This window comes from Carcharhinus amblyrhynchos, chromosome 35 (assembly GCF_965287045.1).
Source record: "Carcharhinus amblyrhynchos chromosome 35, sCarAmb.v2.hapA, whole genome shotgun sequence".
NCBI lineage: Eukaryota > Metazoa > Chordata > Chondrichthyes > Carcharhiniformes > Carcharhinidae > Carcharhinus > Carcharhinus amblyrhynchos.
Genome location: NC_137358.1, coordinates 5,407,834 through 5,421,445, shown reverse-complemented (window position 1 = coordinate 5,421,445; position 13,612 = coordinate 5,407,834). Strand labels below are relative to the sequence as shown.

At 42.5% G+C, this 13,612-nt stretch overlaps 1 protein-coding gene across 3 annotated transcripts in view; it reads right to left on the bottom strand.

The window, feature by feature from the left end:
- The window catches only part of LOC145361787 (synaptotagmin-1-like), a 151,388-nt gene that overhangs the window by 16,691 nt on the left and 121,085 nt on the right, over window positions 1–13,612 (bottom strand). For all 3 annotated transcript variants that reach the window (XM_080217763.1, XM_080217765.1, XM_080217762.1), the window contains exons 4-5: window positions 8,196–8,309; window positions 6,086–6,253 (exon numbers count right to left, since the gene is read on the bottom strand). In XM_080217763.1, the coding sequence (XP_080073889.1) occupies window positions 6,086–6,253; window positions 8,196–8,309 (282 nt within the window). The remainder of the gene's footprint in view (window positions 1–6,085; window positions 6,254–8,195; window positions 8,310–13,612) is intronic.

Sequence of the window (13,612 nt, the reverse complement as noted above, 5' to 3'; positions counted from 1 at the left end):
TTTATCCTCCCTCTTTAAAATCTTTGATCACAAATCTGATCTTGACAATCTCCTCATGCCCAAAGTCTGCTTCCCCAGACACCCCAACATTCCCCAGAATGCAGAATATTAGCAGCAAGCAATCATGAAAGCAAATAGCATTTTAGTTTTTATTGCAAGGCATGAGCCACTTTGTGAGCTACTATAGTTCTTAGCACATTTGGGATTGTTCACCAAGTGCTGACCAATCATTATTTAAGATAATTGACAAAGGAACCAGAAGGGAGATGAGGGCTTTTTTGTTACTTAGTGTATTGTAATGATCCGTAATGTACTGCCTGAAAGAGCAGTAGAAGTAATTTTCATAGTAACTTGCAAAAAAGGAATTAGATAAATAATTGAAAAGGGGGAAAAAGTGAGAATGAGCAAGGAACTAGGATTAATGTTTTTTTTCAAACAAATAGCCCAAACACCATGGGCTGAATGGCCGCCTGTTCGTATGATGAAAGGGCAGAGCTCCGAAAGCTCGTGCTACCAAATAAACCTGTTGGACTTTAACCTGGTTTGTGAGACTACTTACTGTGCCTACCTCAGTCCAACGCCAGCAACTCCACATCATTCCTTTACACGTGTGAGATGTGAGCATGAGTCAGAGTGGCTCAAAATGGTCATCCTGACTCAAAACATTGGCTCTATTCTCTCTCCACAGAGGCTATCAAACCCGTTGAGATTTTCCAGCATCTGCAGTATTTTGCCTTTGTCAAATTAGCTTGAGTTGTGGCTGTTAGAGCAAGTTGGAGCTGGACTGCAAATGGGAATGGGTTGAGCCACATTCCACCTCGGTCCATCACTATTAGCTACCGTGCAGATAGCAAGATAGTTCCATTGATATTTACTCATTTTCTTTTAGCCTGTTTCTCCTCATCTCCTGATGTTGTGTATTCTTGCTTGAGTGTGGTCACACAGATGTTGGGTACCATTTAGTACATTTGTTCAGCAATTAAACCCAAACCACAAATGTCAGCAGTCTTGTCAACTGTGTAAGGCATCACAGCACTACTGTCCCCATCTTCAACTGGAATTGTATTCCCACAGGAGCTTTTGGGTAGTGATTAGAAGTGGACTGTATGCTTCCTCTCCTTAGCCAGCAGGTCACTGAGATCAAATGCAATATTCTAATTGGGTTGACTTAATTCAGTTAGGGGAGGGAAAGGCCTTGTGGTATCATTGCTAGACTATTAATGCAGAAACTCAACTAATGATCTGGAGACCATGGCAGATGATGGAATTCAAATTCAATAAAAAAATCTGGAATTAAGAATCTACTGATGACCGTGAAACCAGAGTTGATTGTTGGAAAAGCTCATCTGGTTCACTAATATCCTTCAGGGAAGGAAATCTGCTGTCCTTACCCAGCCTGGCTTACATGTGATTCCAGAGCCACTACAATGTGTTTGACTCTCAACTGCCCTTGGACAACTAGGGAAGGGCCAGCCAGTGACAACCATGTTCCACGAATGAATAAGAAAAAACACATCCTGGAAATCTACCCTGTCATTTTTTTTAGTTTGTGTGTCCCAGTGGTGTAGGAAGCCTGGTTTTGCCTACTGGACAATGGGTGAGACTGAGATACAGTCAGAGAAATACACTGAGAAATTGCAGCTAATCATTGTTAGCTCTCAAAAGTTGAGAAGTCAGTTTGCAATAGCTATTCATCTGTACACTTCTTTGTGAGATTCTTTGGTTGGTAAGCATCCATTCTCTTCATCTGAGTTTGTGGCCTTTGGTTCAATATTATTATAGACACAAATAAAGATAAGAAAACATAATGACCTTTCTGGACTCTAAGCTTTGGTGGAAATTCACCAATTGGAATGTTAGAGATTCTTGGAGCATCTCCAATACTCATTGCTCCATTTTCTCCTATGGTACATTGTCTGTCCACTCCATAAATCAGCTTCTCCCAGTTCACTACAGTCAAGATCTGGCTCTGACTCACTGCTCCAATCTGTCATTTCTCAAATTACCCCAGCCTAGTGACAGCTGCCCAAGTCAGTCTTTACTTTGTGAGCCAGCAGAAAAGACATTAATCACCCGCCCAGATTGTCTACAATGTCACACTGTTTGCAGGGGACACCTAAAGCTCAAACTGGCCACAAATCAGAACAAGAGGTCACATCCTCAATGGGAATTGATAAGAAAGCCCCATTTAAATTATTTCTACACCTGTGCCTTGTGCAGCCAGAATGCAGACAGCCATTTTAAGTGATATACAGTGGGGATAATGACAATATATTATAATAAATTTTGTTTGAAACTATTTAACTGATTACATAAACTCATGTACCTATCAACCTAGTACCAGTTTATCCCTATTTTTATTACAAGATGTCAAGGTAAATGTAGAGACAACAGTCAAAACATGTGTGTAAAATGTCTCAATTGACACTGCACGTGTTATACATTACCTTTTTAATATGCAACGTTGAGGGGAAATCTTGACCAGGGCTCAGGGAGAAATTCTTGTTCTTTAAATAGTGCCATAGTCCCTTTAACATCCACCTGTAGAAGAGTTGTTATAGTAGAGGAGGCTATTTGACCCATCAGATCAACTGGCTCTCTTCAAAAGCAAACCAGTTGCCCACTGCCCTGCTGTTTCCCTGGAGGTCTTGCAATTTTTTTCTCTTCATATAATTATCCAATTCCTTTTTGAAAGCCACAATTTAATCTACCTGCACCATATTCTTAGGCTGTGCATTCCAGATACTAACCACTTGCTGCCTCATGCCACTTCTGTTTCGTTTGCCATTTACCTTAAATGAATGTGTCCTTTGGTTCTTGACCTTTCTGCTAACGGGTTTCTCCTGATCAACTATGTCCAGATTGCATGGGTGGAATTTTCCAAGTCCTACACAATATATTTTCCAGTGGCAGTGTGATCATAGTAGTGCAATTGATATAAATATATTTTTTTTTCATGTTTAAGGGAAATGTTTAAATTCAGCTTTATTCTACAGGCAGTCAGTGTGTCTGGAAAACATTGAGCTCAGGGATTCTAAAAGCAGATTGGTAACTCAATTCAGTTAAAAATTTGTTACTTTAATAGAGCCAATGGACTTTTGTTCACACAAATTATTCCTTGGGAGGTTGATTGACAGGGTCATGTTAAAATGGTTAACATGCAGAGCTAGACCTGCAGCAGAGAGAAAGAAGCTTTTGCAGCTGAGAGTTGGAGTTTTAGCTGGAAATTGTTTGAAGACAGAGGCTTTGGCAAGGTACCCTAAAACTCATTTCCCTCTCAGAAAACTGCAAAGCTGTCTACACTTATTATAACAAGTATATTTGTGATTGCTAGCTATATTTAAAGTGGCTTTTAAGTCTATAAGAGGAATGCTGCTTATTTGGAACTGGAACATCAATGAGTTAAAATTATAATTGTTTCCTTTCATTTTTAAGTATTGTTCAACTATTAATGGTTATGCTGTTTCCTTTGTTAGAGCTATATTTAAACTGTGTTATGAATGAAGTTTGTTTTGATGTAGAAATTCCTATTTTGTCAGTGGAATCAATCCTGAAGTGAAGTACCCTTTCCTCACACTTTTGCTAAAAAAGGAAAAACTTTTACAGTCTAGCCTAGCTTCCCAATATCAGTACCTTAACAGACAGGACTGCCATGGGCCAGCAGTGGGTCTTCAATCCCACTGATGTCTCTGGGGTTTTGTATGGCCTGCATCTTTCGCCACCAGGGAACATGCCTTCGGAGGTCACCATCAGTGGGACTGGAAGGTCCTGATGGCAGGAAGGGCTGGAAAATTTGAGTCCATGGCTATAAGATAGCCTTCATCTATCAGATTTTTCCTAAATCATTTCTCCTAGAACAATCCCAGCTTCTCCAATTCACTCACATTACTGGCATCCTCTCCTCAAGAACCATTCTTGTACATCTTTACCTGCATCCTCTGTAATGCCTTTATGTCCTTCCTCACCTGATGGAAGGAACACCTGATAATGCCACACTTTCCAGCATGGACTGAGAGTGACAGCCTGGGTTATGTGTTCAAATTCTGAAGGGGGTTGAATCCAGAACTTTTGGATCAGAGTTGAGAGTGGTACGCACGTGGCATAGTGGCACAGCGGTTAGCTCTGCTGCCTCACGGGGCCAGGGATCCGGGTTCAATTCTGGCCTCGGGTGACTGTGTGGAGTTTGTATATTCTTTCTGTGTCTGTGTGGGTTTCCTTCGGGTGCTCCGGTTTCCTCCCACAGTCCAAAGATGTGCGGGTTAGGTTGATTGGCCTTGCTAATTTGCCTCTTAGTGTCGGGGGATTAGCAGCTTAAATATATGGGGTTGCGGGAATGGGGCCTGGTTGGAATTGTTGTTGGTGCAGGCTCAATGGGCCAAATGGCCTTCTTCTGTACAGTAGGGATTCTATGAGCCAAGTTGATATATTTTTGGGGAAATCAGATGAAATTCCAGAATATGATCCTATAATCCCATGCAATAAAAATGGAATTTGAGTTATTCAGTCACCAAAAAATACACTAGCTAGGTCATGTGGTTAAAAGTAGTTGCTTCTTAGTGTTGTTAATCAAATACAGATCATTCTTACAACCATATGTCTGCCCTGAGCTTCATATAGTGATGGTTACCTACAATATGCACATCTTCAGTGAGTAAACGCCCATGATTTTCAAGTTGAAGAACATTAATGCAATAGACAACCTTCTTCCTTTTTTAAAAAGCCAACATAGGAACAGGGGTATGTCCTTCAGTGCGCCAAGCCTACTTTGCCATTCAATTAGATCAATGCTGATCATTCAGTTCAACACTACTTTCTTGCACTATCCCCATATCCCTTGATATCATAGTCTCTAGAAGTCCACTGATCTATGTTTTGAACATGCGCCATGTTCCACAACCCTTCGGGGAAGAGAATTCCAAAGATTCACCAGCCTCTGAGTGAAGAAATTGCTCTTCATATTAGTCTGATCTGATCAGGGCGCCCTACCATCTGAGAAGCTGAGTTTTGCTGCTTATTTAAGCCCCGTCCATCTCCACGATGGTGTGAATCATGGCCCCCTTGATTATTTTTGACAGAGTGTGGTAGAATCTAGGGAGAAAACTGACCGGTTTCTATGGAAGCACACTGGCTTTCTTGTCAGAAATAAAACTGCCATTTGTTGGTAGGGTTATGACCTATGTTTTCACCACCTTTTGAGAAAGAGAGTTCCAAAGACCCATGAACTTCTGAGTGAAATTTTTCTGCCTCTTCGTTTCAAATGGGCGACCCTTTATTTTTAAACAATGACACCTAGACCTAGATTGTCCCATAAGAGGAAACATCCTCTCCATACCCAGTGTATCAAGACCTCTGAGGATCTTATATGTTTCAATCAAGTTGTCTCTTACTCTCCTGAACTCCAGTGAATACAAGTCTAACCTTTGCAACTTTTCCCCATAAAGTAACCCAGCATTCCAGGTATTATTCTGGTAAACCTTCTCTGAACTGTTTCCAATGCATCCTTTACACCCTTAAGGTCAGAATTCTACTGGCATACCCACCCTGATTTTGGGGGCGGGCGAGGCTTGGAGAATGGCATGCTCCATTGGCCTCGGGTGCGACTGTATGTACCGTGGGCAGACGCGTTGGTAAAATTCCACCCAAAGTGACCAGTACTGTACACAGTGCCTCAAATGTGGTCTTGCTAATGCCCTGTACAAATGAAGCATAACCTCCCTGCTTTTCCCCCTCGCACTAAATGATAACATTTTAGTAGCTTTTTTTAGCATTCTCACTTCAAACTGCTTCCACCCCTCTCACGACCAAAACTGCACCCAAGTGTTATATAATTTAACACATTCTCTTTGCGAATACAACCAAAGTTTGGAAAGATGAAATATATAATCGTACTGCTTGATGTGAGAATTTCACACGCCCACCACTACACTTAAACTGAAATCCTGGTGTGAAGAAACTGCCATGGTAACAAAAAGAACACTGATAGCATCCAATAAAATCCAGTCACCACATTTTATGTCTGACAATCTCATTAGCAACCACATAAAAATCAGAAGTTTAACCATTAGCTGTCTTTACAGGCTCCTACCTTAAAGGTAAAGGATTCATTGAAGGAAGGGTTGAGAGTTTTGCGATGAACTTTGGTCTCAAATTTTTTCTTCTTGTCTGGCAAGAGGAAGACTTTCACATAGGGATCAGATGTTCCACCAATATCCAAGGCAGCCAGTTCAGCTGCCTGGATAATCCCAACAATGAGCTGAAATCACACAGAACCAGACATTAGCATAAAATAAACAGCCACAAAGCTCCAATTATCATCTGCATGAGTCCTGGACAGGCAGAGCAGCTGTTTCCTAACAAGACAATCTTTCAGCAGCTTGGTCTTTTGGCAAAACCACAGGGTAACTGAGCCATATGGATCTGGGAGGTTTGACACCTAATTCCTGGCCCATACTGAGTCGGCTGTTCTCGGCCAAGGTGGCAGTAGAGGGATTACAACTCGCCTCAATGAACCTGGGAGGAAAACTAGCTCCTGGTCATTATCCAATAACATCCTGCTGCAAAATCATGTAGGAGTGGCATGGTGGCACACGGATTAGCACTGCTGCCTCACAGCACCAGGGACCTTGGTTCGATTCCTGACTTGGGTCACTGTCTGTGTGGAGTTTGCATATTCTTCCCGTGTCTGAGTGAGTTTCCTCCGGGTGCTCTGGTTTCCTCCCACAGTCTCAAAGCTGCGCTAGTTAGGTGCATTGGCCATGCTAAATTCTCCCTCAGTGTGTCCAAATAGGTGCCGGAGTGTGGCAACTAGGGGATTATTACAGTGTAAACGTAAGCTTACTTGTGACTAATAAATAAACCTTAATGTGCATGTATGAGCAATGGGCAAGGAAAGGGTCCAGCTTGGCTGCAATATCTTCCCAGTTCAAAAGCTGGAATTTTCTGGACCTTCACACCAGTGGGATTTTATGGTCCTGGTGCAGTGAATGGAGATTTGACTGAGCCCAAATTCTCCGTCCCCGCTTGTAGCAATGGCAGGGATGTGAACAGCTGGAAAATCCCAGCCAAAGACTGGAAGGTGCTGGAGGGCAATATTGCCCATGCAGGAGGAAGAAACATCAACTAAAGGACAGGGTGTCAGGAGCTATTCAATTCTGTGACACCAGTCACTTACAGATTCAAGTACCTGGAGTAACTGCGGCTCTTTATTCACTCTTGGCACATTTTTAAAAATAGCAATTCTGACAAACCTGTATTTATTGTCCATCCTTGGTTTCCTTGACAACTAAATAGCATCCTTACAGATGCTGCCAGACATAGCAATGTGGTTGACTTTCAGCTGCTCTCTGAAATAGTCTAGCAAGCCACTCAGTTCAAGGGCAATGAATGCTGGGCAGCCAGCGACGCCCATGTCCAACCAATTAATTTTTTAAAAATCAGAGTTTGGGGTTATAAGAAAAGCTAATGGACATTTTACCTATTTAAATGGCAGACCTGCCTGTCTCATGGGGGTTTCTGCGTGCTATCCTCACTTTAAAGGCAGAAGTTGCTTCCCGACATGACAGCACTGAACCCAGCCCTCCAGACAAATTAAAAATTGCCCCAGAGATGTACAACTGAAATCATGCATAGGCCGCACTAGGTTGGGGGGAGGAAGACAAAAAGGGTCGCATTCCCTTCCCTGGGGATTTTAGGATAATCCAATAGCTTTCATGGCCATTTATTCTTCTTCCCACAAGTTGGCAGTTGTAATTATATTCAATTCCACAACTCATTATGATGGGATTTGAACTTCTTGTTTGTGAACGCCCCATAACCCCTATGGGCACAGTGTTTCTTGGACAAGATAGCCACAGATGACTCCAGTGGAAGCCTGTAAAGGGGAGCAAGGATGACTGACTCTCAGAATTACTCTCTCTCTGGCTGGAAGAGCTTCAGTTCAACATGATCTAGCCAAGACCAAGAATGTGCTGTGTGTGTATCCCCACACCTGCTGAAGCCTGGCCTCCAGTGAATTGGAGAACTCCAATTATAGCTGTGATGAAGAAAGTTCTTCTTTTACTCACACGGTGGGTAAACAGGCATTAGGCAAGTGTGAAGAAACACTTGGTGTAAAGGGGACATAACTTTAACTGTTTGAGGCATTCACGTCATAACATGTCAGTCCTGTTATGTGCAAAGTGAATTGAGATACAAACCTGCCCATTTTGGAAGTCATAATCCAGGGAATATTGCAGTTTTCCAAGTTTTTCCTCTTCTTTCTTTTCATCTCCAAGTAAACTTGGATCCAGATCTTCCACATCTGGCTGTACCTTGAATTCCAAAATAGAGAGATGAAAATTCATGCACGGACACAGGAGCTGAATGTACCACATACCCTCCCACATCAAATGTACCTCTATTAATTGGGAAGCTTAGGTGAAGAGCCAAGGCATCATAGTAGGTAATTTTCTTAGCCCCAAGGTTTTCTGATAATTAAAATGAGTGTGGGTATGCACACTGTAATTTCTAATCTGTCCCTCTAGATAGGCAGCACTCCCCTATGGCAGTGTGGCCCCAGAGCATTGGCCTTTTAGAGAATATGGAAAGGTAGACAGAGATAAAACAGGATTTTAAATTGGAGAAGGAATGGAAAGCTGATAAATTGTACAAATCCTAACAAAAAATAAGATAAGACCAAAAGATAGTGGGGGAGAATTAGGCCATTTGGCCCATTGAGTCTGCTCTGTCATTCAATCATGGCTGATATGAGTTTGAATGGGCGCCAATTTGATAATTTCAACATAATCAGGAATTTAAAGTAAACAAGTGTCACAAGTAAGGCTTACATTAACACTGCAATGAAGTTACTGTGACATAGTCGCCATACTCCAGCGCCCGTTCGTGTCAATACACTTAACTAGCATGTCTTTCAGACTGTGGGAGGAAACCGGAGCACCTGGAGGAAACCCATGCAGACATGGGGAGAATGTGCATACTCCGCACAGATAGTGATGCAAGACGGAATCAAACCCAGGTCCCTGACACTGTGATGCAGCAGTGCTAACCACTGTGCCACCTGTCATCAAACCTTACGGTTTCATCATGTATTCCATTGACCATGTGAGTGTCCAGTTTCTAATAATCTATCCATGTGCAAGTTTTTAATCAATATTTTCCCCCTACACTTGTCTCCACACGGATGTTGATGACAGTGTTAAACATGTGAGTCAGCAGAGTGCTTTACATACTCGCAATTGACTTCCAATGGAAATAAAAAAATTGCATGAGATGTAGAACCAATTTGTCATCACCCATTTCATTATAAAAGATAAGGTCTCTCTAAACCATGTTTCCCTCAGCCATTGACATTCATTAATTAGCCATTGGGAAAGTAGAACTGGCCAATTTTCTGTGAAAACATCAAACATAGCGCACTGCTCAATAAATGTTGCAGTAACACAAAGTATATCATAAAGATCAATTAGTCATAGGGACATTCAGCACAGAAACAGGCCCCTCAGCTCAACTTGTCCATGCTCACCAGGTTTCTTAAACTGAATTTGCCTGCATTTGACCCATATTCCTCTAACCTTTCATATTCATGTATCTGTCCAAATGTCTTTTAAATGTTGTAATTGTACCCACCTCTACCACCTCCTCTGGCAGCTCATTCCATACGCACATCACCCTCTGTATGAAAAAGTTGACCCTCAGGACCCCTCAGGTTCCTTTTAAATCTTTTCCCTCTCATTTCAAGCCTATGCTGTCTAGCTTTGGGCTCCCTTACCCTGGGGAGAAGCTCTTAGCTATTCATCTTATCTCTACCCCTCATGATTTTATAAACCTCTATAAGGTCTCCTCTCATCCTCCCATGCTCCAGGGAAAAAGTCCCAACCTATCCAGCCTCTCCTTACAATTCAAACCTTCCAGTCCCAGTAACATCCTGATAAATCTTTTTTGCACCCTTTCCAGTTTAATAACGTCCTTCCTGTAGCAGGACAACGAGAATTGTACTCAGTACTCCAAATGTAGGTTTAACAATGTCTTTTAGTAATTGTTTTTGTACTTCAATTTTTGGAATTCCTATATAAATGGGGTGATAATGCAATACAGCAACAAAACTTTCAGTAATACCAAGAGGACACAGGTTCAGGATTGTGAAGGTCAAAGTGAGTGTAGATGCCAGGAAGTATTTCTTTACACAGAGGGTGATCAACAGCTGAGAGGGTTTCCAGGAAGTGTGACTGAGGTTAGAATACTGGAATAATTTAAGAAACAGATGCTGTAATGGGGAAGACAACAGGATTGCATACTGAGTGGATGGGATGAAAGGAGCTGAAAAGAGTCTTCTTCCTCCAATCGTATCTTATGATCTTACGGATAAACATGTATCTGATCCAAGCAGATAATTCCAGAGCCCGAGTGTAGCATTTCAATGCACGATTCTGATGAGCAATTAAAATTCTTCGCAAATTAGTTAATACAAAACCTGGAATTTAGGTTACATCTCTAAAATAGGGTTTTGTGATTTGGCAAAGCTGGCCAGTCCGATATCAGAAGTAAGGCTTATATTAACACTGCAATGAAGTCTGCTTTACTAAGTTGGCAGAAGAAAAAGTTGAAGACATGACTCTCACACAGCGAGTACACCCCCACCCCACTCCCTCCACACGGACTACAGCAGCATGTTCCTGAGTTTGTGATTTGTGCTTGAGAGGTTGTTCACTAAAGAATCAGCTGTGAGGAAGGAAGGATTCTGATGCAGGAAATCGTTGATGTTTTCGGAGCAGTGGTTGTTTGTTATGGAGGATTAAGCAGTGGGTTACAACCAATGGAATCATTTCAGTGTAGAAGGAGGTCATTTGGCCCATCAAGCCTGCACCAACAACAATCCCATCCAGGCCCTGCCTTGATAACCCCATGTATTTACTCTGATACTCTCCCTGACATGAAGAGGCAATTTAGCATGGCCAATCAACCGAACCTGCACATCTTTAAACTGCGGGAGGAAACTGGAGCACCTGAGGAAACCCATGGAGACAATGTGCAAACTCCACACAGACAGTCACCCAAGGCCAGAATTGAACTTGGGTCCCCGGCGCTGTGAGGCAGCAGTGCTAACCACTGTGCTACCATGCCACCATTTAATCACTGAGTTCTCTAATCTCAGTAGACGCTTTGGTGAGAGTGCTTTATGTTCTGAGCTGGAGAGACTAAAAAGAAAGATTGTCCACCACCGCCTACCACCCTTGCTACAAATGAATGCCAACAATGCACACTCATGGTTAAGCTACCTGTCAACACTCACTGTACAGACTCACAAATGAAGGTTTCTCATTTGGCAGAGATACCCAATAGCCATTGTGTGGTGCACAATCCATACTGGAATTCTAGTTCATACTTAAGGCTCTTAAGGATAAGGAGGATTGGAGGAAAAATTTAGATTAGAAAACAAGTTTGTGTTACTGTAGAACCATTCCTTTCAATGAATCCAACATTAAAGAAGACAGTATGTTCTCAATTATAGAATCATAGAATCCCTACAGTGCATAAGGAGGCCAACTCTGCATCGACTCTCCAACAAAGCATCATCCCAGCCATATTCCAGAAACCTCATGTATTTCCACGCTAATTCACATATCTTGGGACACTAAGAGAGCAATTTAGCATGGCCAATCAACCTAACTGCGCATCCTTGGACTGTGGGAATAAACTGGAACACCCAGAGGAAACCCATGTAGATATGGGGGAATGTACAAACTCCATACAGTCACCGAGGTTGGAATTGAACCCGGGTCTCTAGCGTTGTGAGGCAGCAATGCTAACCATTGCACCATCCTAAAAAATTTCCAATGTAAAACAAAATGTATGGAGGCACTGGAGTAAGAATGACGGCTCAATACATGTGATCATCCAAAGTCAGTTCTTCCAGGATGTTCTCACAATTTGGTGGTTTCCTTGAGCTATGCTATTGTTTTGAAGTTTAAGATAATATTGCATCCAAATGGTTAACAGTGTAGGCCACAGTGAATCAAAATTCTCAATATGTTGCAATGACTCCCAGGCAAGTCTGAAACTCACTCTGTCATTGCCAGTGATGGATCACCAAATGTTACGAAATGCCGCCCAATGAAGCAGCATGCTATCAAAAATGATAGCAAGTTTGGAAAATTACACTCAGATGTTCATCTCAGATCACTGATAACATTTATCTCTGCTGACATTCATGCTATGACTCACCCAAAGCTCAATTCCTCCTCCTTTTCTGCAGGGTAAAGAATCCTGTTTATATCTTAATCTGCGCTGACAATGGGTATCGCTCAATGTAATCTAACTGTACATGTAGTCTTTGTTATTCCTCATTTGTTATTTGTAGTCTTTGATATTTCTGTCATCAAACCTTTAGTTAAAAAAAGACTGGTTAGGCCCCAGATGGAGTTTTCAACTCTGGGCACCCTACCTAGGGAAGGATTTCATGGCCTTGTGGAGGCTACTGAAAAGGTTTACCAGACTGGTAGCAGGGATGTGGAAACTTCAATTGAGATTTATTTATTAGTGTTACAAGCAGGCTTACATTAACACTGCAATGAAGTTACTTTGAAAATCCCCCTATCACCACAGCCGGTGCCTGTTTGGCTACACTGAGAGAGAATTTAGCACGGCCAATGTACCTAACCAGCGCATCTTTTGAACTGTGGGAGAAAACTACAGCACCTAGAGGAAATCCGCACAGACACGGGGAGAACGTGCAGACTCTGCACAGACAGTAAGCCAAGCCGAGATACGAAACCAGGTTCCAGGCACTGTGAGAGGCAATAGTGCTAACTATGTGGAGAAACTGGAGAAGGATGTTGGGGGAGGGGTGGGGAGGTGGAGGGGAGTAGTTGGGAGGGGGGAGGGGTTGGTTGCTGTCTTTAAAGCAGAGAAGGTTAAGAAAAGATTTGATAAAGGTGATCGAGATCATGAAGGTTTTTAATGAGTACCAGTAATTAGGAAGAAATTTTGTGATAGTGATAACCCAGATTTAAAGGGCGGGGTTTTCTGTCCCTTTCTGCCAGCAGGACTTCAGATCCCACCAAAGTTGACCCCTGGCACAGGTTCCCTGGTGGCAGGATGGGCGAGCCGTAGAAATTGCCATTGACTTCAGTGGGACTTTCAGTGGGACTGGAAAATCCTTCTGGCAGCCAATGGCAAGCTCCTTTGCCACAAAGGGAGTGCTGGGGGAGAAGGGTGGGTGCTGGAAAACTCTAACCGATGTGATTGGCTAAATGGCCAGGGGCAGCTAAAAAAAAACTTTTTAACATGAATGGCTCAGATTTGGAATGGACTGTCAGATTGGACAGTGGAAACAGTGGCACACTGGTTAGCATTGCTGCCTCACAGCGCCAGGGACCCGGGTTTGATTCCCAGCTTGGATCACTGTCTGTGCCGAGTCTGCACTCTCTCCCCAAGTCTGTGTGATTTTCTTCCAGGTGCTCCAGTTTCCTCCCACAGTCTGAAAGATGTGCTGATTAGATGCATTGTCCTCAGTGTGTCCGAATAGGCACTGGAGTGTGGTGATTAGGAGATTTTCACATTAACTTAATTGCAGTTTTAATGTAAGCCTACTTACGACTACTCAATAAACAGTGGG